This window comes from Neofelis nebulosa, chromosome 2 (genome assembly GCF_028018385.1).
Source record: "Neofelis nebulosa isolate mNeoNeb1 chromosome 2, mNeoNeb1.pri, whole genome shotgun sequence".
NCBI classification, from domain to species: Eukaryota; Metazoa; Chordata; class Mammalia; order Carnivora; family Felidae; genus Neofelis; species Neofelis nebulosa.
In genome coordinates, this window is record NC_080783.1 from 110,965,917 (window position 1) to 110,991,221 (window position 25,305).

Below are 25,305 nucleotides of genomic sequence, written 5' to 3' on the forward strand. Positions count from 1 at the left end.
AACTGGGAAAGGTGAGAATGTCAGCCGTAGGCAGTTGCAAGTGTGGCTAGATCTGAACGTCCAGGAGCAGGAATTAGCCAGGTGGAAACAAGAGAGCACAGAAACCATGGAGGAGACCTGCTGGGTGTGACCTTTGTGAGTAACCCCAGACAGGCTCTGAGGAAGAGCAGGATCCCTGGGAGCCACCTCAGAACAGATCTAGGAATTGACTGAAGTATGGGCAAGCTTATCACTGATCTGCCCATAAATCAGGAGACCGGGACCCAAAGACGCCAGGAGCACAAAAAGGTGAACCAAAAATATAAGGCAGGGGGACCAACAAGTCTTGCACATAGGTCTTGAAGGAGTCAAGAAGCCTCTGATGAAATGGGGAACAGAAGATAAGCAAGTAGGTGAGGGGGGGTGGCGGGGGGTAACTCTTCATTTATCAATTCCAGAAGCCTTCCCAAAGAAACCACCTAAGTCCTGAGCTCTGAGCTTTCTTAAAAATTAATTTATGAAGAACTGCAGATTAGCATACAGTGTTAATACGGAGATTCTCCCAATGGCAACATCTTGCAAAACTACAGCACGGTACTGATACCCATAAACTCGAGATACAGAACTGTTCCATCGCCACCCCAAGGGTCCCTCGTGTATCCTTTTATAGCCACAACCCACCCCGCCCCACAACTAACTTTTAATGACAGGACATAATCCAGACAGTAACAGCTCCCACCTGTAACAGTTAGCCTGGGCCGCTAACCCAGACAGAAGTCTGCAGAGGGGCGGCCCCGCCCCTTTTACGCAAGCTGCAGGCCCCGCCCCCCCGCCGGGGCTGACCAACAGCCATCTGGAGACAAGCCGCTTCCGTCAGCGACCGAGAAAAACCGGAAGTCGGCGCCAGTCTTCCCCTCTCGCGGCTGCTCCGGCCAAAATGGCGGACCTCCACCGCCAGCTGCAGGAGTATCTGGCGCAGGGGAAAGCCGGCGGGCTGGCGGCCGCAGAGCCGCTGCTCGCTGCGGAAAATGCGGAGGAGCCCGCGGCGGGGGGCGGGCCGACGGGGGCGTGGCTGGGCCGCGCCGGTCTACGCTGGACGTGGGCGCGGAGCCCCGCGGAGCCAACGGCGGCAGTGACCTCAGAGTGCTTTCCCAGCGTGACGCGCGCGCAGCGGCTGGTGGCGAGCGGCGTGTGCCTGCTGCTGGCCGCGCTCTGCTTCGGCCTGGCCGCGCTCTACGCGCCCGTGCTGCTGCTGCGCGCCCGCAAGTTCGCACTGCTCTGGTCCCTGGGCTCTGCGCTGGCGCTAGCTGGCGGCACGCTATTGCGTGGCGGCGCGGCCTGCGGGCGCCTGCTGCGCGGCGAGGAGACGCCGTCGCGGCCAGCGCTGCTCTATGTGGCCGCACTGGGCGCCACGCTGTACGCGGCGCTCGGGCTGCGCAGTACGTTGTTCACGGCGCTAGGCGCCTGCGTGCAGGTGGCCGCTCTGCTGTCCGTGCTATTCGGTCTCCTGCCGCGGGGTGCGGTCACCGCGCTGCGGCTAGCGTTCGGGCGCCTGGGCCCGGGAGCCGGCCTCGCCAAGGCGCTGCCGGTGTGAGAAGCCCCGGGCCCCGTGCTGTCGAGCAAGGACGGACGGAGGTCCTGTACGGAGGCGACGCGGAGCCCGGCCCCGGGACGCGCCGTCGGAAGACCACCGGGAGCCGGTCCCTGGCGCGGCGCGGACGGAGCCAAGGACTGCGCCCGCCGTCTTCCATATCGCGCTGGGTAGAGGCTGCTCCGTTGTTGTGCCACCGAACCTGTCACCTTTGAGCAGCTATTCTAAAACTGAGACTTGAGCCGCCTCGGAAGCTCTTCGGTTTCAGCGTCTTCCGCCTTACTGTTGCATGTGCTATGAAATCGAGATGTTGTGGTTGATTTGGTGAGAGTACTGCTGTGAAACACGGTAAATTGCTTTTGCGTTAACCGTGGTCTTAGATTGAGCGCAGTAAAAAATGAATGGCTCTTCGGTTTTAATTAGCTGCCCTTGTGACTTTTCTCAGACTTTTACCTTTTGTCGTTTCAGAAATCCAGTGGTAGATTGTAGTAGCTTAGCTACAATACCCTTTTCTTTGGCTCTCGAAAATTTATTCTTCCTCAATGAGTGGATCCTTAAGCGTATCAAATTAAACACTAAATTTAGCCACCAGGTTTTTATTTAAGTACTTTAATTAAGACCGTCTACCTCGGTTTTTCTTTTTTTTTTTTTTAAGTGAAATTGTAAATATGGTGCCTTATAAAATTGAAGGAAAATTGGTTTTGTATTAGCCATGAAAGCGACGGACCAAAAAGTAAATGCCCCAAGCATGACCTGTCGATGATGCTATGAGAGGTCCCTGGGCAGAACTGGGTTGGGGACTCTTGCCAGACAAGAGACTTTTACATGCAAAGTTCTGTATTTGACGGAAATCGTGGATTTCTACAAGTCCTAATTTATCATTCCTAGTTTTATTACCTGCTTTTTAAAGTGCAATTTATATTTTGTAGGCTGATTCTAATGCAGTGTAAGATGCTTTTCATATCTGACAAGTTGCCTCTTAGGTTCAGCATTTACTCTTGTCTTTGACTTTATTGCATACCCTAATGTATTGCCAAAAAGTTCGGACTCAGTATTCTGATGAGTCCAGAAAACAAGTTTTGCCAGTAGCTCTATATTAACTAGAAAGTAAATGTACTTAGGATTTTCAAATTCTTTATCAGTGGGTCTCAGTTCACATCAAAATTACTTGAAGAACCAGATCAATTCAGCCAGAATCTGGAGAGGGGTGGCGGGGAACCCAGGCCTCAGTAATTTTTTTTAGAGCTCTCCAGATGATTCCCTGTTCAGCTAAGGTGGAGAACTACTTTTCTGTGCACTGGATTGCACAGTTTGAAAATAATTTTCTGGGGCTGGATTCCACTTTGCGTAAACAGGTGTGTCAGGCAGCAATAGAGCATTGCCTCCTTTTGCTCAATATTTATATTCCTAGATCCTGATCAGTGTCCTAATCCCTGCCCCAACTTCATGGGGGCTCCGCACCCCAGTATTCTCTAAGAATTACTGCCTTGTTCCCCTTTCAGTAAACAGGGCTACTTACCTACCTCAAGAGGAACAGACAAGAGGGTGTTTGTAGTAAAAGCACATGTTTTTAGAGAGGGACTTTTTTTTGTAATTGGAAAAAACTTGTGCCATTGGCTGCTCCTTCTATCCCCTAGTTAAATCTCTGTCCTAGTTCTCAATTTCTCTAGAATTTGCACAGCTGAAGATCTGACAGTGTTTAGCCCATTTTTATGTTGATGCTGTTACGGTTTTAATTGTTTTCCCAGCATTTTCTCAAGAATTCACCAAAAATGTAGCATTTATAAAATTCAAAGCACAATACCTTGTATGTACTTGGTAGTGATGTTCTAAAAGTTCCTAAGTATTCAGTAAATTACAGTGTAAAGATTGCAGTTTTTTAAAAAGGAATTCTTTCTCAAAATGTGATGTGGTTATCTGTTTGCTGAGGTACTGTATTGTTTAAAGCTGAAGCCTAAAATGTTATGATGGTAAAGATCTTAGCACATGAATCTCAGAAAAAGCCTCTCAATATGGGTTTGGTCCCTGGATCCCATTTTAGCTTATCGGAATTTGATTACAACTTCTTAAGCTGTGCCAGTGGAGGACAAATAAAGAACGTCCCACAAACTTGAAGCATTCTGGAGCCTCCTAATCGTGTGTTCACATTGACATGCTGGTAAACGTCCTTATATTTCAAAACAAAGTGAAAATTATTCACTTGTAGTCTCTAGGTTCTAGCACCCTGAAGAGCAGTGTGTGTGCAGAAATAACTTACCTTTTGCCATGTTTTACATTGACAGGGAACCAATTAAGAGGGTTTTGTTATCTGTCCACCTGTGCCAGCATCCCTGTCTAGGCAAACGCTGAGACTCCCAGCACCAATGAACTGACCAGGTCAGCTGGTCTCCAGTACCAAATTGAAGCTGGCAAAGTAATAAGATGTTAGGGCGGCCACGGGAATATCCTTTGAGTAATAGTTTTCTTATAAAAACAAAGTGTCAGTAGAGAAAATATGGGGTTATCAAAACTGAACCTTTGCTTCCAATCCAAACCGGGCCAAATGTTAACATTTATTTAAAACTAAAGGAGTTTGTTGGGGATGAGAACTTCCTGGCTTTAAGCTAGAACTATTCCCTGCCTTAAAGACTGGTAGGAGAGAAAGTTTTGCAAAATTGTTTAGGAGATATTTGGTCTATTCCTTAAACAATTTGTGACATGATGTACAGTAATCAGAAGGGTACACGTAGTTAATTTCTGGCTTACATCAGGTTCCTCTCATCAGGAACAAGAGAATTCAAGTCTTAAGTGTGATTACCAGGAGATGCACCCAAGGGCAAACCCCTACTTGCACAGCCAGAAGATTTTTTTTCTTTGGAGTAGAATTTTCCACCTGCCAGAGCTGGTGGGTAGCTAAGGCTTTGGATCCACATCAGACTGTATTATAGTTTCAAAGTATTTCTCACTCTTACAAAAATAAGTGTGACAGAATGGGTAGAGGAGGATTTAAGACAAAGTTCACAGATAAAGTTAACTTCGACAGCTTAGAGGTACCCATCAAGTGTGCTCACAGATAACAAGCTGTAACTATACACCCCTCAGCAGCCTGGGTGCGGTGGGAACGAAGGGTTCCTTAAGGCAAGCATTTCACAACTAGTTTTCTGTTATTTCTTGCATAAATCACATTCTGTATTCATACAAAAACAACTTAATGTTTTTCTCTGACAAACTGTACATATAGAAACATTTCCAATTGGACATGAACTTAAATTTGTGGAGGCTCCATGTCGCGTGACACCTAAAAAAAAAAAAAAAAAAAAAAAAAAAAGATTCCAGCTTTTCTCTTCACAAAACAGTGGGAGTCAGGGCAGTGAGGGTGGACAGGACAGAACGAGGCCGGCCACTCTGGGTCGCCAGCAGCAGTCTTCATCTCGACCTCATTAGGGACTCCTGGGCTTCAGCTGCCCCAGAAAAAGTTCAGGGCTACATGGTGCAGGCTTCCTTTTGTTTCTCTTGGTAAGTCCACAAGAAGTTCTTAAATACTGTCCAGAGAGGCCTTGGGATACTCAGCCCCAACTTCTACCGACCCCTTCCACCACCCCTTGAAGCTCCTCGCCGTGGTGGGCCAGAGTTCATGTTACTCCCTCTACCCCAGTTACTGCTGCTCCGGCCCCCTCTGGAAGGAGTACCGCTGCCCGGAGGGCCCCCAAAAGGTTCATCTCTGTGGTAGCCGTCGTGGTGATCCCCATCCAAGGAGCTGGAGCGCCCAGATTTTGGCACTCTCTGGGAAGGTCCTGGGCCCCCTCGGCCTGAAAGAAAACAAATTGATTTCACATGTTACTTTTTTATATCAGAGACTGTTAATCTAAGTCCTGGTGCAAACTCTTAATGGTGATAGTGGAAGGAACACTCTGGGTCTTTAAAACAGAGTTCTGAGGACATGAGCAGTGGCACTCAGAGGGTTAGAAGTCGTGCCTCCACCCTCTGGTCACCACTGTCGCAATCCCACCCAGCCTGGGGCCATGCTCCTCAACAACCACACATGCTCCCCGAGGCTGTGCGATGGACAGGACAGGAAACCCAAGGTAAACACGGAGCACCTCTGGGAGCCACAGACCACGCTGGGCCACGTCTCTAGCAAGTGTATCTTCACTCTTGTGCCACCAGGGGTTATTCTGTTCTGGGGAGACTTGAAAGGCAACTAAGAACTTTGGAAGCAACTAAGAAATACAAACTGTTGATGTTAATTACAATGTATTATCATTATCCCACAGCTGTGGCATTTTTGTTTTCTTTTAAATAGTAAAAGTATTTCTTTAAAAATAAGCAATTAAAAAAAGGAAAAAGAAAACTCAGCTTTCAGAATTATTTCTCCCAGGGATAGGTTTTTTTTGTTTAAATTTTTTTCAATGTTTATTTTTGAGAGACAGAGCACGAGTGGGGGAGGAGCAGAGAGAGAGGGAGACACAAAATCCCAAGCAGGCTCCAGGCTCTGAGCTGTCAGCACAGAGCCTGACACAAGGCTTGAACCAGAAACCCTGAGATCATGACCTGAGCCAAAGTAAGACACTTAACCAACTGAGCCACCCAGGCGCCCCCTCTCCCAGGGATAGTTTTATCTGTTCCAGACTTGGACACAAAAACCTTTTAGGTATATTAAAATTCTGACTTAAAACATTTTTTTCCTCATGAACTGAATTTGGTCATATTTCCCATAATGTACTATCAGAAGACAACTGCCAACTTTATTTTGTCTTAATGTTTTTTTAATTTTTAATGGTTTTTTTGTTTTGTTTTTGAGAGAGAGAGAGTACAAGCAGGGGAGAGGCAGAAAGAGAAGGAGACAGAAACCAAAGCAGACTCCAGGCTCTGATCTGTCAGCACAGAGCCCAATGTGGGGCTTAACCATGAACTGTGAGATCATGATCTGAGCTGAAGTCAGATGCTTAACCAACCAAGCCACCCAGGCACCTCTTTTTTGTCTCAAAATTTTGAATGGAATGTGAATCTAGGTAAAACAAGGAGGTTAGGAAAGCTAGCCAAAGGGGAAATGTTGGCTTCTTTTCCTACAAAGTGTAGCCCAGACCCACCTGAAGGTGACTGGGCAGAGAAGATGTCGTTAGGAAGTCATTTCCACACTAGCCCTGTGGCCTTGGCTCGGGACCCACAGGTGTCCTAAGTGCCCATACTGACCAGCAAAAAAATGTGTGCTTAGGTAGGGAGACCTACCAGTGACATGAAGTAGCTTCTGAGGGTTTTGCTTTGAGAAGAACCATCAAAAACAAAAAGCACAACTTTGTAATGAAGAGACTGTAAATATGAGGCAGGTTAACTGGGCTTACTTTCTAGCAGCCTCCAAACTACCACATATGCAGTGGCCCAGCCTAATCTGAGACCACATGGTGGCTACTCTTCCTGGCTAAAAGTGCTACATCCAAAATAAAGTTCCCAAGTTTCACGCTGTAGAAGTAATCTACTGCCCCTGAAAACACCCCTTCCGGACCATATTCCTCAAAGTCTTTGTGACTCTGAGCATCAGCAGTTCCTTCCAGACCCGGAAAACACAGAAGCTGGGAGAAGACCATTGTTCCTGCCACCAAGGAAACCCTGGAGGGCCGGGATCAGCCAGAAGCAGACAACACATGTGCCAACGAGAACATGAGACATCCTGCTCTGAGGTACCCTGACAGCAGGAGTGGAAACCTGAAGGAACGAGGGAGGGGACTCTCGGAAGCAAGTGAAGGAGGCTAATGCAGAGGATGAGCCTGCAATCACTGAGTGAGGGCTCAGACTGTTGGCATGAGCCCCAACAAGCTATATCTGTAGCACATTTGGGGACATGTGCCTTTACACAGCCTAAGACCTGGAGGGGAGAATGGAGGAAGGACCCTGGGTATCCTGCCCAGAACGGATAGAACAGGAACACAGGGATGGGGCTGGCCTGTGGCCCCGCAGCCTTCTTGACAGAGCTCTCACCACTGTTGATCACTGGCCTCCACTGACCTTTGCCTCCTCGATCCTCAGACGGACCCCCCGGGGCTTCCATTTCTCTGTGCTCCGAGGTCCCCGGCCCGTCGTGCCAGGGGCGCTTTCGGGGTGGCAGGGATGCCATGTCCATGCCCTGCAGAGAAGAGGAACGTTCTCTGCTAGCTGGGGAATGACCGTCGTGAGGGGGATGATCAGGGCGCGGAGCATCACGGAAATGTTCATGACCTGGCCCTGAAACGGGAGACACAAGGCTAAGCATCTGACAATCTTCTAGTGTGACCGAAAGCAGGTGGAAATCATACTATTTAGTACCAACTTGAGAACCAATGTTCATTCATGCAAGAAAGGTATGCTGAACACCCACCTAGGCCACATCACGAGTACATAAAAAAAGGTCAAGATCAGAAATCAACGTACCTCTTAAAATAAGAGACAGGCAGCGTCCAGAAAAGTGGTTCTCAGACTTTTTAGTCTCAGGATGTCTTTACACTCTTAAAAATTACTGAGATTTAATTTATGAGACTTATAGTTCATAAAATTTGCCATACTAGCAATTAAAGCTGAGAAAACTTTAATGCATTTAACTATATTTTCTGAAAACAAAGCCACTTCGTGGAAAGAATGGTAATGTTTTCTATTTAGACAAACCCCTCTGACATTGGGCTCAGAAGAAGAAAGGTGGATTCTCCCAGCCATTTCTGCACTCAATCTACTGCAATAAAATGCTGCTGCCTCAAGGATCTGAAGACAATCCATCTTCCCATGGAAATGTGAGTTAGAAAAGAGAGGACCTGGGGGCACCTGGTGGACTCAGTTGGTTAAGTGTCCGACTCTTGGTTTTGGCTAGGGTCATGATCTCATGGTTTGTGAGTCTGAGCCCCGCATCTGGCTCTGTACTGACAGTGAGGAGCCTGCTTGGGATCCTCTGTCTCCCTCTCTCTCTGCCCCTCCCCCCACTTGGTCTCTATCTCTCTCTCTCTCTCTCAAAATAAATAAACAGTAAAGAAAACGGACCTGGTGGGCCCCTAGAAGTCCCCAGACCACACTCTATGAGCGGCTGGGCTCGGATCACCAGAAGCCACAGGAGCTCTCCTTCCTTACCTGGCTCTCTATTTCCATCCCAGGAGTCTGGTTTCCGTCCTCCTTCAAAGCGAGGGAACTCATCAGGAGTGGGGAGCAAACCCTTCCTTCCTCCTACACACGGGAACAACACAACACCACACTCACAGACCATTTCAGGTGTGTCCCCAGCGGCAAACTCTCCAGCCCATCCTTGCCAAGCCCAGCATCCTCAGCACACACTCACCTCGCGGGGTACCCCGACCTCGACCTCGGAGATCTCTTCCTCGGGCCGATTCATCAGAAGGATCAAAATTCTCCTCTGGACCAAAGTCTTCAGGACCAGGAAAGCCATCCCTACCTCGGGGCGGGGCACGGCCTTCATGTCTTGGGGGTGCTCCTCTTCTAAAGCTGTCAGGGAAAAGCAGCAAAATATCTGCCTGATGAAACCCCTCACAGCTCTTGAGTTCATGTTTCAAAGAAACATAATGGTGTAAGAAAGTATGATATTAATGTTAAATGGGAGGAAAACAAAATAAAATTATGTAATTTTTTTTTTTTAAGTACAGATTTTATAGTCCCAATATTAAAGGCAAAAACAGAAGGAAAATGTAGGGTTATGTTCATTTTCTCCGAAAGCTTTTAGGAGTAACGAAAGCAGTGAATACGTTTTAAGTGCTAATAATCATGCTTTCACTTTCAGATTTCATTTCATCCTCAGCACCCCATTATTAATTCCATTCTACCCATGAGTACACTGAGGCACAGAGAGGTAACGTCATTTATTTATGACACACAGTAAGTGTTGGGATTTGAACTCAGCCAGTCTTGCCTCCAGCCCATGCTCTTTTACCACTGCCTTCCCAGTATTTTTCATGATCATTTACAATCAGGAAAGGGAGGGTACAGATTTATGACTGCCAACTGTACCAGACTCATTTGGGAACATCTGCTCTCCCGTCTGCCCTAGCCCACCGCTTCTATGCAGGGCTGGCCATGAACTTCACCCACAGCTCCACTCCACAGCTGACTGCTGTACAGGCAGGCACTTGGCAGCCCCCACACTGGCTAGCTGGCAGCCTAGAGCCCTGGCTGGCGGACAGGTTCACTGTCCCTCAGGATTCTGGACCGGAGGCCAAGTTGGCCAAGAGTACTGCCAAAGCACAGCCATTACAAGAAGAGTGTCCAAGCCAGAGGAGGCCTGTGGGGAAGCAGAAAAGGGGCCTACAAGCATAAATGGGGCATGAGCACGTGGAGAGAGGCCTCGGGGCTGGAGAATGGGTCAGGAGGAGTGAGGGCACAGGGCCAGTCTACGAGAGCAGCCAGGCCTTCCACTTTTCTTGAGTCTCCATTCAGTTATCTTTTACTCCAACATTTCACTTTGCAAAATTCCAAACCAAGAACACAGTTAAAAGAACAGAACAAACACCCATGTGTCCTTCACCTAGACTGATCAGTTCTCTTCATTTTGTTTTTTTAGAGTCATCAGTTCTTAGGACACTGCCATGTGTACTTTATCTTCTCTCTCCATCTACTTACAAATCCACTTTCTAAGCCATTTCAAAATCAGTTGCCAACTACATGACCCTCATCCCTAACACCTCAGTATGTTTCTTCTAAGTACAAGGACTTTCTCCTACAGAACAATACCATTACCACTTGAATAACATGGAATATTCTTTTTTTTTTTTCAACGTTTATTTTATTTTTTGGGACAGAGAGAGACAGAGCATGAACGGGGGAGGGACAGAGAGAGAGGGAGACACAGAATCGGAAACAGGCTCCAGGCTCTGAGCCATCAGCCCAGAGCCTGACGCGGGGCTCGAACTCACGGACCGTGAGATCGTGACCTGGCTGAAGTCGGACGCTTAACCGACTGCGCCACCCAGGCGCCCCTGGAATATTCTTTAATACAGTCCAATTCAAATTTCTCCCATTGTCCTCAAAATGTCCTTTATAGTTGTTTTTAAATATAGATTTCAATCCTGATCATATACTGTTATTTAGTGGCCCTGTCTCTGGTCTACTTTATCTAGGACCTTCCTATATTTGATCTTTCATGATCCCAGCATTTTTTAAGATTACATCCAGATAAAACGAGGAGCCTGGGTGGCTCAACTGGTTGAGAATCCGACTCTTGATTTCACCTCAAGTCATGATCTCACCGTTCATGAGATCCAGCCCCATGTCAGGCTCTGCACTGAGCATGGAGCTTGCTTAGGATTCTCTCTCTCTCTCTCTCTCTCTCTCTCTCTCTCTCTCTCTCTCAAAAATTAATATTTTTAAAAAAAGGTTCTCTCTTTCCCTCTGCCCCTCTTGACTCACACACATGCACTCTCTAAATTAAATTTTAAAATTAAAAAAAAAATCCATCTAGGTATTTTATAGAATGTACCACAATTTAAATTTATCTATTTCCTCATGACTAGACTCAAGTTAAACCTTTTTGGCAAAACTGCTTATACCGTCTCAGTGATGCCAGGTTGTCTGCCTGTTTATGAGGTAAAAGTGGTGTGCTGAACCAAATTTCACTGTTGCAAATGTACACTTTCTTTCCTTCACAAGTAAGGAATCTGTGGAGTGATCTATACAGGGTTTTAGTGTAAAAAGAGCTTTCCCTTTTCCACTCCAGCTATCTTTTTTAAGAACTGTCTTGGTCCTGTGGACCTTGATGACTCATGCTCCTGCAAGCAAAGAGGGTGTGCCCAGGACACTGGATGAAATAACAACTAAAGGTAAAGGTGGAATTGGCCAAAAGGAGATGAGTGGAGCAGGAAAAGTACAGCAGAGGGCGCTGTCTCCCTGGGACAGAGTCGGGGAGAATCCCCACGCCCCCAAACACCACAGGACTGGCCAGGCAACCATTACAAGGCTGCCCTAGTTACGACAAGACAAGAGAATCTAATGTGCCCTCATTAGAAAGTAGCTCCTATCAAGGACTAAACATGTCCTCCGTAAAACTTGTACGTGGAAGCCCAAATCCCCAATGGGATGGTATTAGGAAACAGGCCTGTGAGGGGTAATTAAGATTAGGGGAGGTCATGGGCATGGGGGCTTTGTGATGGATCAGTGCCCTGGTAAGAAAGACACCAGCAAGGGCTAGCTCACTGTCTCTCTACTGTGCAAGGACACAGGGAGAAGGTGGCTGGTGCCTGCAAGCCAGGGAGATAAGTCTTACCAAAAACCCACCCTGCTGGACCTGGACCCATGTCTTCAAGCCTCCAGAACTGTGAGAAAACAGACTCATGTTATTTAAACTTCCCCAGTCCTTGGTATCTTGTTATGGCAGTATGAGCTGATGAGTACATCCCTGAATGAACTGACCCTTCTCAAATACCTCTCCCCATTTGACAGATTCACTAATTCAACAGTTACTGAGCACCCATGCTGTGTCACCATTACTGCTCTGGGTCCTGAGGCCACAGAGGTACATAAACAAAGCCCCTGCCCTGGGGAAGCGGTCATGTTCCTGGGAGATACACATAATAAGAAATAAACACATTGCTTAATGTCAAGCAGTGCTAAGTGCTATGAAGAAACAGGAAGCAGGGTGAAAGAACTGGGGTGAGAGGAGGAGGGCTCTGACTGCAGTGAGCCACAAACTTCTGCAGGACTGTGCTCCAGGCAGAGAAAACAGCACACACAACAGGAGCAGGAGCACCTCTGGCTTATTTGAAGAGTGATATTAAGAGCACTAGGCTGCGGGTCTGTCGTTAACAGATGAAATACAATACAAACTGAGGCACAGTAAAATCTGAAACTGAACAAGGTGCAGAGATTCAGGAAATTGGTGAAGGTTATGCTGATGCCAAAGCCACTGGAGATGCAGCTCCTGCAGACACACAGAGCCGTTTCGAAGATCCTTGAACACCACTGGTATACCTCGGATACCATTAAGACAGGCTCTCAAGAAAACTAGGAGCCCTTACGTCTTTTTAAAGAACTCCCCTCTGATGGCTGCTCCCCCACACCCCTTGGCCATCTTATCAACCATTCTTGTCTAACACATCCCGTGAGGAGGAGGGAATGCCAACCCTTGACTCTATCCTCTACTAGCAATGGTCCAAATGTGACAGGAAACACTGCGACAGGGATGGAAAGCAGGAGTGGCACACAGCACCAGCACCGCAGTCTGCCAGCCTGGCCTGAAGCCGCTGGGACACTTCCGCCTGTCCACCTGTCCTAACGTCAAACTGCTGATTCTCAGCATGGCCCCTCATCTGGACACTGCTGACAAGAACACCGATCTCACAATTCAGTGGCACACAGAAATGCTCAATTATCATCACCCCTGATTATTTTCTGTCTCATCTGCGATTCACTAATTCTTGTTTTTGCTCCTTATTTCTTTATACCTTTTTTACCCCAGGCAAGCTGAGTGCTCAAGCCTGACCTTGCCCTAATTCAGCAGCAGAATAATTTTTCAGCTTGATTCCACGGTGTTAAGCTCTTTAGGCAATTACACAAAAACAATCTCATAATTCCTTTACTCTCCACCTGGATTATCTGTATCCTACTGCAACATTCTAAGAGAAGCTGGTGCCTCCTAATCAGGCCCCAGAAACTTGATACTATCCTGATGCTCACATCTCTTTAAAAGAACCAAAAAGTAAGCAAAAACAAAAAGATTCCTAAATTGCAAAGATAAAAAAGAAGCACAAAAAGGTTAAAAAGCATAATTACTCGCTTCAAGTCTAAACGCAAAACCTAAAGAGGGTAGAACTAGCAATCAGTCCAGTGCCCCCTGCCCAGCGAAAGAGGAAAGAGACTTCTGGGGAGAGAACAGGGCCACAGCTCCAGGGAAGAGCTAGCAGACAAAGCGTCCGTCCCACCTTTCTTCTCTGCGCCCTCGAAAACGTGGGTCCTCAGGATCCCGGGGGAATCGTTCATCTCCAGGTCTGCGGCCTTCCCAAGCCCCCGGAGGGCCCCGAGCTGCGCCCCGGCCATCCCCCTCGCTGAATTCCCTGTGATCAGGCGGAAACGGAGGCCCGGGGCCCCCGCGCCTCCACTTCTCTTCTTGTGGTAAAGGTCCTCCTCGCCCCTCAAATTCACGTAATCGGTGGCCAAAGCGTTTGTCCGGGTGGAAGTCATCTGGTCTGCTGAAGTCGTCAGGAAAGTCGGGGTGAGGGCCACGCCTATCAGGGGGACCCCTGCAGTCCTGGCCGCCCCGGAAAGGCCCCCTCTCAGGCCCGTGCTCAGGGCCGCTGCTCTGCTCATGCCGCCTCTCTGACATGGGGCCCATGTGGTGGTTTGGAGGGCCGCGTGAGTCACCTAAAGGAAACAAAGCTGATTTTTACCTTGTCTTCCAGGAATCCTGCCAACACAGGTCTGATTTTCAGCATCTTAAACTCTCAGAAAGCATTCTGGCATTTAGAATGTTTTCCCTCCTTAGCTCTCAGCACACTCAGGAGACAAATCCCTCAGGCATCATCTAATGGAAGAATGCAGGTTTTGGGGTGCAGATTTCAACCTCATCACTCACTAGCTAAGCAACTCCACCTAGGGCAAATTATTAATCTCAAATGAGATTAGCAACTACTTGGCTGCTGTGAGGATTAATTCAAAAAACATGAGTCTCACAGGCATAAGGACGAGCACCCCTTCCTGTCCCCATTCCTTCAGTGACTTCCTTAGGCCTGCCTGCCCCCTACCCAGGGAGGAGATGGCAGAGGACACCCATGCAGCAGGCCAGAAAGCCAAGCATAGGGAGGCCACCTCTACACCTGAAAAGGCCCTCAAAGCCCAGGGTGCTGTACCTCCACTTCCTCCACCCCTGAGGTCGCCCTTTTATCCTCCACTTCATTTAATTGATTCGTTAACTCACACTTTCTTTTTTTTTTTTTTTTTTTTTTGACAGGGAATACTTTATTCAAGCCCATCAGAGAAATGGACAGCTTGGGTCAGTAACAAAGCACACTTTGACTCTTAACAAAATCCTCTGAAAAGCACATGGAACCACAGGCCTCCCTAATAACTGCCTGGTGACCAAACAGCCTTGCTATGCTTCAGTTTGGGGGTTTATACAAACACATTTTCCTGCCCCTTCGCATGAATGATATATATCCCTCATCTGTAAGAATTATCACCATTCTTTGCAGACAGCGTTTGGAAACCCACTAGAGATTTTTTGAAAATACTTTAATATATTTAATATATTCAACATCCTGAATAAAAATGGAAACAGGCCAATTAAACTTGTGATGGTTACCTTAGCTCACTTCTTAACCTTGGAGGGATTTGTTCTCCTGGCTACTGAACTACTGCAGCCATCGTAAATGGGTACCTGTTTTCTGTCAGCGTACAATTCAAACCAAGCATTTTTAAAGGTAGGTAGCAAAGGGCCCCTCTTGTTCCAAAACAACTAGGTTTTTAGGATGGACTTCCTCCGAATGCCTCCTCCTGCCCCGCTCGTGCCTTTCCCCGCTTCTCCCTGGCAATAAAGATGAATACCCTCTCCTCGAGCCACAGCCAGCCAGCTTTTTCCCCTCCCATGCCCTTCCTCATCCCTTTTGTTCCTTTCTCTTGGCCATTTCAATCCCGCCTCACCATTCAACATGAATAAAAAACTTGTAAATATCAGTATAAAAAAACACCACTAGAAGGGTTCTCTCTGCTCCTAAGCTCTTCCTGCCTCCCGCTCTTTCCTTCAGTAAACCAGTCCTCTCCATGCTGAGGAAAGCACCTTCTAAGTTGCCTCTTTGTTCAGTCAGTTTGCAAATCCCAGGGCCCTTTCCTACTATAAAGTGGCCCCCCCACTTCTCAGTGGGTTCCTACAGCTAATGGCTTCTTCTCTGACTTTAAGTTGCTTGAACTTGGTGTGATCTCAGACACAGCAGACTTTGACCTGAGGAAGCTGAACACATTCCATTTGGACTTACCTATGAATAATAATCCTCCCATTACCTCTATCTGTTTAAAAGTACCCTGGCTCCTCCAAGGAAAGAAACCCACCACTACAAATTAGAAGGGGTGTGGCCACCGGTGGTGGGGCGGCGGCGTTGGTTAATCCAGTAGGGGATGGCAGGGCCACTTTCTCGGCTCTCCCTTCTCCCTTTGGTCCCTGGGAGGAGAAAGAGAGGAGGAAGAGAGAGAGAGAGAGAGGTAAAGAGAAAAGGGGAAGAGCAAGGAGGAGAGGGAAATAGGTGGAGACAGACACAAGGTAGGGGAGAGGAAGAGAGGCAGGCTCTCAGTTCGTTGATAGCTGTACCTTGTGGGTAACAGACTCTTCTTTTCTCAGGGTCCCCAAATTCCAAAGATGGGTTCCTGCTTTCTCTGTTTCCCTGTTGGCCACCACTTCCATGCAATGAGACTACCATAAAGATTCTCCTAATCTCTTTACTGCTCCCTTTCCTAGGACGTGCTGCTTCTCCCAAAGTCCTAGTGCTGCAAAATGCTGATGGTAATTTGATAAAGTGAGGGCAAGAAATGTAACGTCCCACAGAGTGCTGTGGGCTCCGCTCATTAAAAATTACAGGGACTGAAGTTCATTGAAGTGCAGCCTCCACAGTGCTCCTAGGTTTCGGGCCTGTGTCCTCCCTGTGAGAAGCACACTGACTCCAACGCCTGCACCTCCAACCTGCCCTCCATCCACACCCCTCATAGTCCTGCCCTTGCCCTCTGCAGCCAGCAGCCTGCGGCCCCCTCGGTCCCGCTCCAGCCCTTCTCGTGTGACAGCACAACATGTGAACGAGACTAGGGGCTGCCTCTGTGCTCTCCTTCAACTCCTGCAATGAACTCAACTTCCAAACAGCCTTACATCTTGATAATGACAGTTCTCATCTCTGTGCTTTCCATAAGATCAAGAACCCGATGCATCAGTACATTGCTTTCTTCTTTTTCTTAGTGAATCATGCAGAACAATATAAGCAGCTAAAGCATTCAATATGTGGCACAACTCAGGGGCAGAAGAGGGTGATATGAAAAACACTACTAAAACCTCTGCATTCATGACCTCATCAAAACCTGTAAGTGGAAGCAGCTGAGCTCTCCAGGATGCTAACGACATGCATGTGCGCTCAGTGTGCACAGGAGTCGCTCCCGCTCCCAAGAGAGGCACGCGGCCGACTGTCCGAGGCACAGGCCCTTCTCCCAGGGGTCGTCCCAGCAGTCTCACTGCCAGCTGCCACCTCCTCGGGGCGGCATTTCCAGCTAACCAAAGCAAGTCTAAGAAAACACCGTTAACAAAGCCTTTACCTGAAGTGACTGTGCTCCTAGTTTTCCTATAGGTTCAAGTGCCCATTCTATCAGTTACTTACCAATAAACTATTTACTGTGAGATTTACCCAGAGGTAGTAGAATGCAATCCCTTATTCAGCCAAGCAGATATTTACCTTTGTTAGGGCCAGGTCCTTGTCCAGGGTTAAGAGGGGGGATGCGACCTTGTGCTCCCTGCTGCCCTAGGCCTGGTATCAGGGGTGGGGGGCCTGCGTTCTGTCCTTCCTGAAAAGATGTTTTTAAAGCGGGGGTGTGAAATCATAGGCTTGTGCTTCATGAATAGCAATTTCATCATAATGTGACAAGATTAAAACACTAGGTTGCCCCAAAGCCTCCAGCAGTAAATATACAGCTAGTGACATTATAGTAAAATGGTCCTTAGATTGGGAGGAGACACTTCTCTTACCATAATAAAATGAAACACTTACATTTTAAACCTGATGACAGGTTTCATGTAAAGCTAGATCTTTACCTGTAATGCCAAGTAAGAACCACAGTGGAAAGTCAGAAATCCTACATAACACTCTGCATAAAGGAGGAACTTCCAGCCAAAGTGAAGATCTGGAAATCTGCCGGGACAGGTAAACTCTGCTCTCACACTCAAGACTCCCTTCCAGCTACAGAGAATAATCAGTCCTCTCAAGAGGCTAGGGCTGGGTTTGAAGAGGCAGAAGAAAGGAGTTCGTCCACACTGGCTTTCTCCCACCACCTCCTTCCCTCCCTCTTTCTCGACCTCCTCATTTCCCATCCTCAGCACCTACTTCTCATTCCCAGCTGAGTCACCTGGGACCCTACCAGACTCCTTAGGTCCCTGCAGACACAAACCTGCTGCTCTGATCCTCTGTCCCTGCGCTCGGGAACCCCAGAGTTCACTCCAGCGTGTCCCCAAGACTCTGTATTTTTACCCAGCCACGCCTAAATTCTGAGTCTCCACACTGTCCAATGACCTTGGATCAGGTCTCTTAACAAATTCCTTTATATAAAAAATGCATTTGGTGGCTGGACCTACTATGAAAACAGTAGTTGCACATTCCAAACCAGCTCCATGAAAGAGCAGCCATGACAGGACATGTGGCATGCGGCTACAAGGCCACCATTAACTCAACACCAGTAATTTCCGTCCTTTGTTTCCTCTCCCCCTGACCCAAAGACTGCTCTTATCAACATCTCTCAAGCTGTTACTTTAGCACCAGAAAGCAATTTCACTAAATTAAACCAACTGACACAATGGGTTTAAATAGTTGGCTTCATCAAAGTGAAGAAAGTCAAATTTCAGCATATAAAAAATATGACCAAAGATGTTTATCAGGCAACTCTTGAGATTTGAAATGTCCTATAATGTATCAAACCTTCACACTCATTCCTTAGGTCAACTAATGAGTCTTTAGAACCATTACGCCTTTCATGTATAAAATCTGTCACTACTTGATACAATAAAAACTCTTACTGAACTGTCCCAGAAACTCAGGCCTATCCTCTTAAATCTGACATGTTTATAATTTCAGTCATAATGTGGTAGCTAAAGTTCATCACTGTTTTTGTCCTTCAAATGAAAGCAGTTAATTCATTACCATAAGGTTAGGTAACTGATACTGTAAACACACACAAATGCTCTGTGTGTTAATAAAATCTATAACACTTCCAGTTTTAGGGCAGTTAAGGACGATCAACCTAGATTTATTCCACTCATCCTAAATTCTAAAAGATGCCCAACAGATTCTGGAAAGAAACTCAACTACCATCGGGTTCTTTGATACTGTGACACCTCTAAATCCTGGGAGATCTACAGAAGGGTAACGTGTAACCTTATTTAGCTATTTTAATTCAGTAGACCCTACGGTCATCTTCATGTGACAGATTCTCAGGTGTCTGAAAAAGCAAAACGGGCCGTGTTCTGCACATGCAGCATCAGCAGCACGTCCTCTCCAAGTGGATCGAGTGCCTCCCAGTGAAGACCCAGGGGGTCAACATTAGCTCACTCACTCACTCACTTTTGGTCCACAACTGACTTCAGGGACACAAACCCAGTTGTTCACACCCAAACAATGCTTCCACACTATGAAACGGAGAAAAATATAAAAACCACAGAGCCACACTGTCAAATCCATTCATGCTCATGCAGTCTTTCTCTAAGTCCCCCATGAACCCTGAGCCCTCCTCTCAAAGCACAAGCCCAGCCAAGGGGTAATAAAACTTGGCTAACAAAACAGAATCGTCAAAAAAAGGGCCCAGAAAATGTCTACAGAAATATTCCCTCCAGTAAATTGACATGTGAGCTAAAACCCTGAACAGAATTTTGTCCAAAGGGTCATCATTTGAGAATGCACAATTCCGGGCTCAGAGGTCTCTAAAAGCATTCACTGAAATGAAAATAGTGAGATCAGAGTCTGCTGTAAACTTGTGAGTTACATACTCCATCCTATCTTCAAGAGTAGAGCCGGCAGGCAAACCAGCCCGTGAAACACCAGGCTACAACATGAAGAGCCCAGAAAGGGGAGGCCTGACAGGCTCAATGCCATCCATGCCTCTTCCTCAGGGTCACAGCTCTTTTAGCCCCGGGGACAATTAGGAACTGTACTAAACTAAGAGTTGATCTTTTCTGGAATAACTGCTATTGAAAAGATTCATATTACATTATGTATAATGGTCCATTTAATTATTCTCATTTGCTTCTTCAGCCATGACGCTACTCTCAAGCCACCATCACTACTTGAGAGCCCCTGATACGAACTGTGACGGCTTCCCATAGCATCTGGAAGGGCCACTTCTGTGCAGGGCATATTTTCCCAATGTGTAATGCCTAGAAGTTAGAAATAAATAATACCTGATTGAAGGGGGCCCGAGGCCCATCACCTAGCAGAGCTGTTTTCTGCTGCTGGAATGGTATTGGCCCTTGAGATGGATGTGGCCCTCTTGCCGGGTTCTGCTGTCCCTGAGGTCCAGGGGGCCCTTGCATGCCACCCTGGGGTGGAGGCCCCAAAGAGCCCTGGGGCGGCCCCTGCTGACCTTGTGAGCCTGGAGGCCCCCGCAATTCCTGGGGAGGGCCTAGCATGGACCCTTGGGCTGGAGGCCCCTGCATGCCTCGCATCTCCTGAGGGCCGTGTCCCAGCAGTCCACTTGGAGGGTGAGGTCCTCTCATCTCTTGAGGCGGGTGGCCCATCATCATCCCTTGGGGAGCAGGACCCTGGTTCTCTCGGGGGCCTGGAGGACCCTGCATTCCTCTTGGATTCAATCCCATCAGAGGTCCCTGAGACACAGGACCTTGGATCCCTTGAGACCCTGGCCCACCTTGGATCCCATGAGGGTGAGGAGGTCCTTGCATTCCTCTGGGACCAGGTGGTCCCTGCATACCTTGAGTACCAGGAGGCCCCTGAGGGCCCAAGTGACCCTGGGGACCAGGTGGGCCTTGGGGGCCTATGTGACCTTGTGGGCCAGGTGGACCCTGAGGCCCCATATGACCTTGAGGACCAGAATTACCCTGTGGTCCAGGTGGTCCTTGAGGTCCCAAAGGGCCATGAGGTCCAGGATGCCTTTGCATTCCTTGGGGCCCATGCATGTCCTGAGGCCTCGGCAACCCCTGGGGTGGGCCCTGGGGCCCTTGTGGTCCCATGAATCCTTGTGGCCCCCCACCTCCCTGATGCAGTGGAGGACCTTGTGGTCCCATTTGTCCCTGGGGTCCAGGGGGTCTAAACTGTCCCTGCGGCCCCGGAGGCCCCATTTGAGCCATGTTCATTGGCATCTGCTGAGATGGATGGGGTTGTTGAAAACCTTGAGGAATCTGAGACATTGGACCTTGTCCTGGAAAGGGCTGGGGTCCGAGGAGAGGAGTGCCAGATGAAGGAGGAGGCTGAATTTGCTCAGCCTGTTTCTGTGCAAGTCTTTCAATTTTAAGTTGCTGGAAAGAAAGAAAGAACAAACACACTGATAAATATGCCGCAGCCCTCAACGATGACAATATTGCTATCACTTACTTCACTGGGAGAGCCTCAATACAAACATAAGGCATCGACCTCCCAACACTCCACAGTAACTACAATCCATACAACATTCAGGTATTCTGGGAGCATGTAAGCACCTTCTTTTGAAATACTGGGAAACAATAGTCAGAATTATTCATATCCAATAATTTACTAGTTCTTTATCATTCTTGCTAACTTTCAAAGGTTAAAAAAAAAAAAAGGAGCAAATCACCTGCTCTAGAGCTGACAGAAAAAGAAAAATTATTTTATCTGTGGGTAAATAAATGAATTCAAGTTAAAACTATGCTGGCTTCATCTTTTCTATGAAAAAGGTACGTTTAACTTAGTTCGACTCACTGCTTGACTGATCTGGTTTCAAAGTCTAAGAAACAGAATTCTTTCACAAACTAGCTTCCTAATGTAGCAATAAGAAATGGTGGTGCTGGGTGGGGGGATGGGCAAAATAGGGAAAGAGGTTTAAGAGGTACAAACCTCCAGTTAATAAAATAATTAAGTCACAGGGACAAAACGTACAGCATTGAGAATATAGTCACTAATACTGTAATAATGTTGCATGGTGACAGATATTACACTTATCATGCTGTGCACAGCATAAGGTATAGAACTGGTGAATCACTATGTTGTACACCTGAAACTGTGACATTGTATGTAAACTATACTTCAATTAAAAAATGAGAAAAACAGAAATGGTGGCATTCGTCAGATCCATCTGAGAGTCCCATCCCCTCTCCTTAAGAGCATGTCAATAAATGTCTTTTAAGAAAGATCTACTTTCTTAGATCATCTTGAACCCTCCGCTAAAGAGCATCACACACCTCCAGAAGCTGTGGGTTAGTATACTGTAACGTGGCCATTTCTTGTTCAATTTCCGCTTGTGTTTTCTTCTTCTCTTCCAATTTAATGTCCTCTTTTCTGTCATTCAGTACCTCATTTGGGGCAGGAATTGGAACTTTATTTTGCATCCACGCCTTGGGAAAGAAGAGAATATTAAAATATACTCTAAGTGTGTATATTATAATGAGAGAAGGTGAAAAACATTCTGTAAGGTCATTGGCTCATTCCAACCTGCTGAAAAGAAGTCAGTTCACCTGGTACACTGCCTTTATTTCTAATGCTCCTTCTTAGTGACACAAGAATGGAGTTAGGCAAGCACATTGCCAGGTAGAAATTACTAACTTAATAAAAACTATAAGATCTTATGTATTATTAAGAATGAAAAGTCAGGGGGCGCCTGGGTGGCGCAGTCGGTTAAGCGTCCGACTTCAGCCAGGTCACGATCTCGCGGTCCGTGAGTTCGAGCCCCGCGTCAGGCTCTGGGCTGATGGCTCGGAGCCTGGAGCCTGTTTCCGATTCTGTGTCTCCCTCTCTCTCTGCCCCTCCCCCGTTCATGCTCTGTCTCTCTCTGTCCCAAAAATAAAATAAAAAATGTTAAGAATGAAAAGTCTGCCCACATCTTCAAAAGGGCACAGGCACTTTGTGTTGCAGAGACAAATAAAGTAGAAGACAGACAGACAACACAGAGGAGAGTCAACATACTCTCTCTGTTCCATGCTTCTCTCTTCTCTTTCCTCTGATGGCTTGGACAGTAAGACATAGGTGAGAATCAAAGAGCTACAAGAGTCATGACGAACTCCACACGAATGCAGAGCAGCAGATGGGAACTCTGTCTAAGAATACTCCAAAGAAGTCTGTAGTGCAGAAATACCTTCCACGGATGAAAACATGCAAGAAAGCCTCAGCAGGCAGAACCTCCTGGTGGAGGAGGGGGCTGCTGGTAGTTACTCACCTGCTGGAACTGAGCAGGAATAGGTTTTGCATATGGAACTTTCTTCTGAGGAACTTTTTTCTGATCCTTTTGCATCACCTCCTCCATTCCCCAGTCCAAACCTGGAATTGTCATCTCAATTTCATTTGACTCATCTTTCCCTGTAACCATAAAAAGAAGCAGTTAGCCAAGGAAATAAGAGAAGGTGGCTACTTCATCACTGAATGCATTTTTAGAAGAGACTTTAAATAATATGTAATAGATAATTCGATGACTTTTATCAACATGTCTCAACATAAATCATTTGGGCACTTTCAAAATAATTCAGTATCATGAAGGTAAGAAACAGGTCTCCAGGGGCGCTTGGGTGGCTCAGTCAGTTAAGGGTCCAAACTCTTGGTTTCAGCTCAGGTCATGATCTCACAGTTTGTGAGCTGGAGCTCCACACTGGGCTTTGGGCTGCCAGCTCAGAGCCAGCTTGGAATCCTCTCCCTCTCTCAGACCCTCCCCTGCCTGTGCATGCTGTCTCTGTCTCTCAAACAAATAAATAAACTTAAAAAAAGAAGAAAATAGAAGAGGTCTCCAAAAATTTTATAAAAATAAAACGTATAGGTACAATGTCTCTTACCCATCTGCTCCTGTTCCATAGCCAGTTTTAGTTGTTCTGGTATTCCCATTCCTGGAATTACTGCCAGGCTATTAGGTTCAAGGTCATCTACAAATAGAAATACATCTATTGTCAATAGAGATTTTATAAACATAGTAGTCCAATAAAATGAACACTTTATAAAAATGAATTATCACTCAATAAACTGTAAAACTGAAATTAGTTTTATATAATCTTATCCATACCTAATAACACTTTTATAAAAGAATATCAGATTTCAAAGAACAATAAATGTGCAAGGGTCTCACCATATTCTACTCCATCTTCAGACATTCCAGGCAATAGGTTGAGATTATATCGATCTCGCATTTTATCACCTGGTCGGTTTCGGGTCCAAAATTTGCTGTCAAAACAAAACCATTTGGAGGGGCGAGGGGAGGAGCATAGTTTTGGTATATTTCTGGGCACTTACAAATACCAAGCAGGGTAAATGCAATAAAGTTTTACAACACCTTTCTTCTAAAAATTTAAAATGTTGAATAATTTTTTTTTATAAGAAGGCAGAACAAAATTTGAATAACAAAGTCATACTCCATACTCTATCTCCTTATTATTATATACATATTTATAAATCACTATAAAAATGTTGAACTACAGGGGCGCCTGGGTGGCTCAGTTAGCTGAATATCTGACTTTGGCTCAGGTCACAGGTCATGGGTTCGAGCCCCATGTCGGGCTCTGTGCAAACAGCTCAGAGCCTGGAGCCTGCTTCAGATTCTGTGTCTCCCTCTCTCTCTGCCCCTCCCCCTCTCATGCTCTCTGTCTCTCTCTCTCTCAAAAATAAATAAAGATTAAAAAAATTCATAAAGGGGTGTCTGGGTGGCTCAGTCTGACTTTGGCTCTCAGGTCATAATCTCACAGTTTGTGGGTTCGAGCCCTGCATTGGGCTCTGTGCTGACAGCTCAGAGCCTGGAGCCTGCTTTGGATTCTCTGTCTCCTTCTCTGTCTATCCTTCCCCCTCTCATTCTCTCTCTCTCTCTCTCTCTCAAAATTAAATTTTAAAAAATGTATAAAAAAGAGGTTGGACCACGAATTAATACGTCAATAAAAATAAATATATATCTTCTCTGCAGCTCTATAAACACAGTAATTCCTTGTTATTTTTGATATAAAGCTTACCTAGTATGGTCATTTGAACCTGAGCAGAGAATATGTCCAAGAGGATGCCACGCCAGACTCCAGATCATTCCTTCATGGGCCATCTCCATCCCACCCACTTCCTTCTCTACCCTGTAATAGCACCACAGAAAGAAGTCTTTTCAATAAAATCACACACACACACACACACATACACACACACAGAGACATTTTGTTTTACTGTAACACAAAGCTACCAAAGCCTTTTACTTTGAATCTGGTCAGTTCCACATGTTTCAGGGGTACTGATTTGTCATCAGTAATATAATCTTTGATTCAAAGAGCACTTCAGAGGGAAAAATGCTTCAAGAATGATTTCACCAATAAGAATCAAAGAAATCTGTTTTATTCTCCTTTAATGGTTTCCACATCCAAAATGAAGGTGCTAAGTTTTCTATTCCAAGCTGGGTTTACAGAATTGAAAACTGCAGGAAGACTCTGATACAGGACATAGGAATACTCAGAAAAAAAACACAAAATACCATGTTCTATACTTTTGGGAGCTCTCTTCATAAAATATACAACTGTTTTACATGGTAAGTGTAACATACCCCACATGCCAGAATAACAAAGAGCCATCGGACCCGCCACTGGCAAATAGTCCTTCGTGAACAGGATGCCAGGCCACAGCTGTAAAACAAACGTGGGGGAAGGCAAAGTCGTCAGCATCTCAGCATACTAGTGGTGATAGAATGAGAAGCATGCCACAGCCACCGACCTGTGGCTTCTTTCTTGTGACCTCGGAAGACTTGAAGCTCTTCTTTCAGGTTTCGGATATCAAAAAGTTTGCAGAGGTGGTCACGTGATGCGGTGAGCAGCCAATTGCCATTGAGATTTAATTTCACTTCCATTACTGTGTTTTTATGGGCGTGACTAGAAACAAAGTACCAAGGAAATAATCTGTCAGAATTTAAAACAAGTATGAATCCATACAATGGCCATTTTG

General features: G+C 46.5%; 2 protein-coding genes across 7 annotated transcripts in view; one reads left to right on the forward strand and one right to left on the reverse strand.

Annotated features, from left to right (window-relative positions):
* The first annotated feature begins 876 nt into the window (after positions 1-876).
* Positions 877-3,685, forward strand: SFT2D3 (SFT2 domain containing 3). Its single transcript, XM_058715655.1, has one exon. It carries the CDS (start codon positions 917-919, stop codon positions 1,571-1,573), a length of 657 nt encoding a protein of 218 aa, XP_058571638.1. The 5' UTR covers positions 877-916; the 3' UTR covers positions 1,574-3,685.
* Positions 3,686-4,694: 1,009 nt separating this feature from the next.
* The window catches only part of WDR33 (WD repeat domain 33), a 105,303-nt gene continuing 84,692 nt past the window's right edge, over positions 4,695-25,305 (reverse strand). The window contains exons 9-22 of one of the 6 annotated variants that reach the window (XM_058715639.1): positions 25,078-25,232; positions 24,911-24,989; positions 24,342-24,452; positions 23,471-23,565; positions 23,184-23,270; positions 22,577-22,716; positions 21,606-21,758; positions 19,635-20,705; positions 16,927-17,035; positions 13,429-13,867; positions 8,844-9,007; positions 8,639-8,731; positions 7,553-7,768; positions 4,695-5,358 (exon numbers count right to left, since the gene is read on the reverse strand). In XM_058715639.1, coding sequence (XP_058571622.1) covers positions 5,129-5,358; positions 7,553-7,768; positions 8,639-8,731; positions 8,844-9,007; positions 13,429-13,867; positions 16,927-17,035; positions 19,635-20,705; positions 21,606-21,758; positions 22,577-22,716; positions 23,184-23,270; positions 23,471-23,565; positions 24,342-24,452; positions 24,911-24,989; positions 25,078-25,232 — 3,142 coding nt within the window. In that variant the 3' untranslated portion in view covers positions 4,695-5,128. Of the gene's footprint in view, positions 5,359-7,552; positions 7,769-8,638; positions 8,732-8,843; positions 9,008-13,428; positions 13,868-15,547; positions 15,657-16,926; positions 17,036-19,634; positions 20,706-21,605; positions 21,759-22,576; positions 22,717-23,183; positions 23,271-23,470; positions 23,566-24,341; positions 24,453-24,910; positions 24,990-25,077; positions 25,233-25,305 lie in introns of those variants that run through there. The other 5 variants (XM_058715640.1, XM_058715643.1, XM_058715641.1 and 2 more) reach the window with 5 other exon arrangements.

Excerpts from the sequence above, each read along its gene's own strand:
- SFT2D3 (XM_058715655.1), top strand. The coding sequence starts at position 917 with ATGGCGGACCTCCACCGCCAGCTGCAGGAGTATCTGGCGCAGGGGAAA.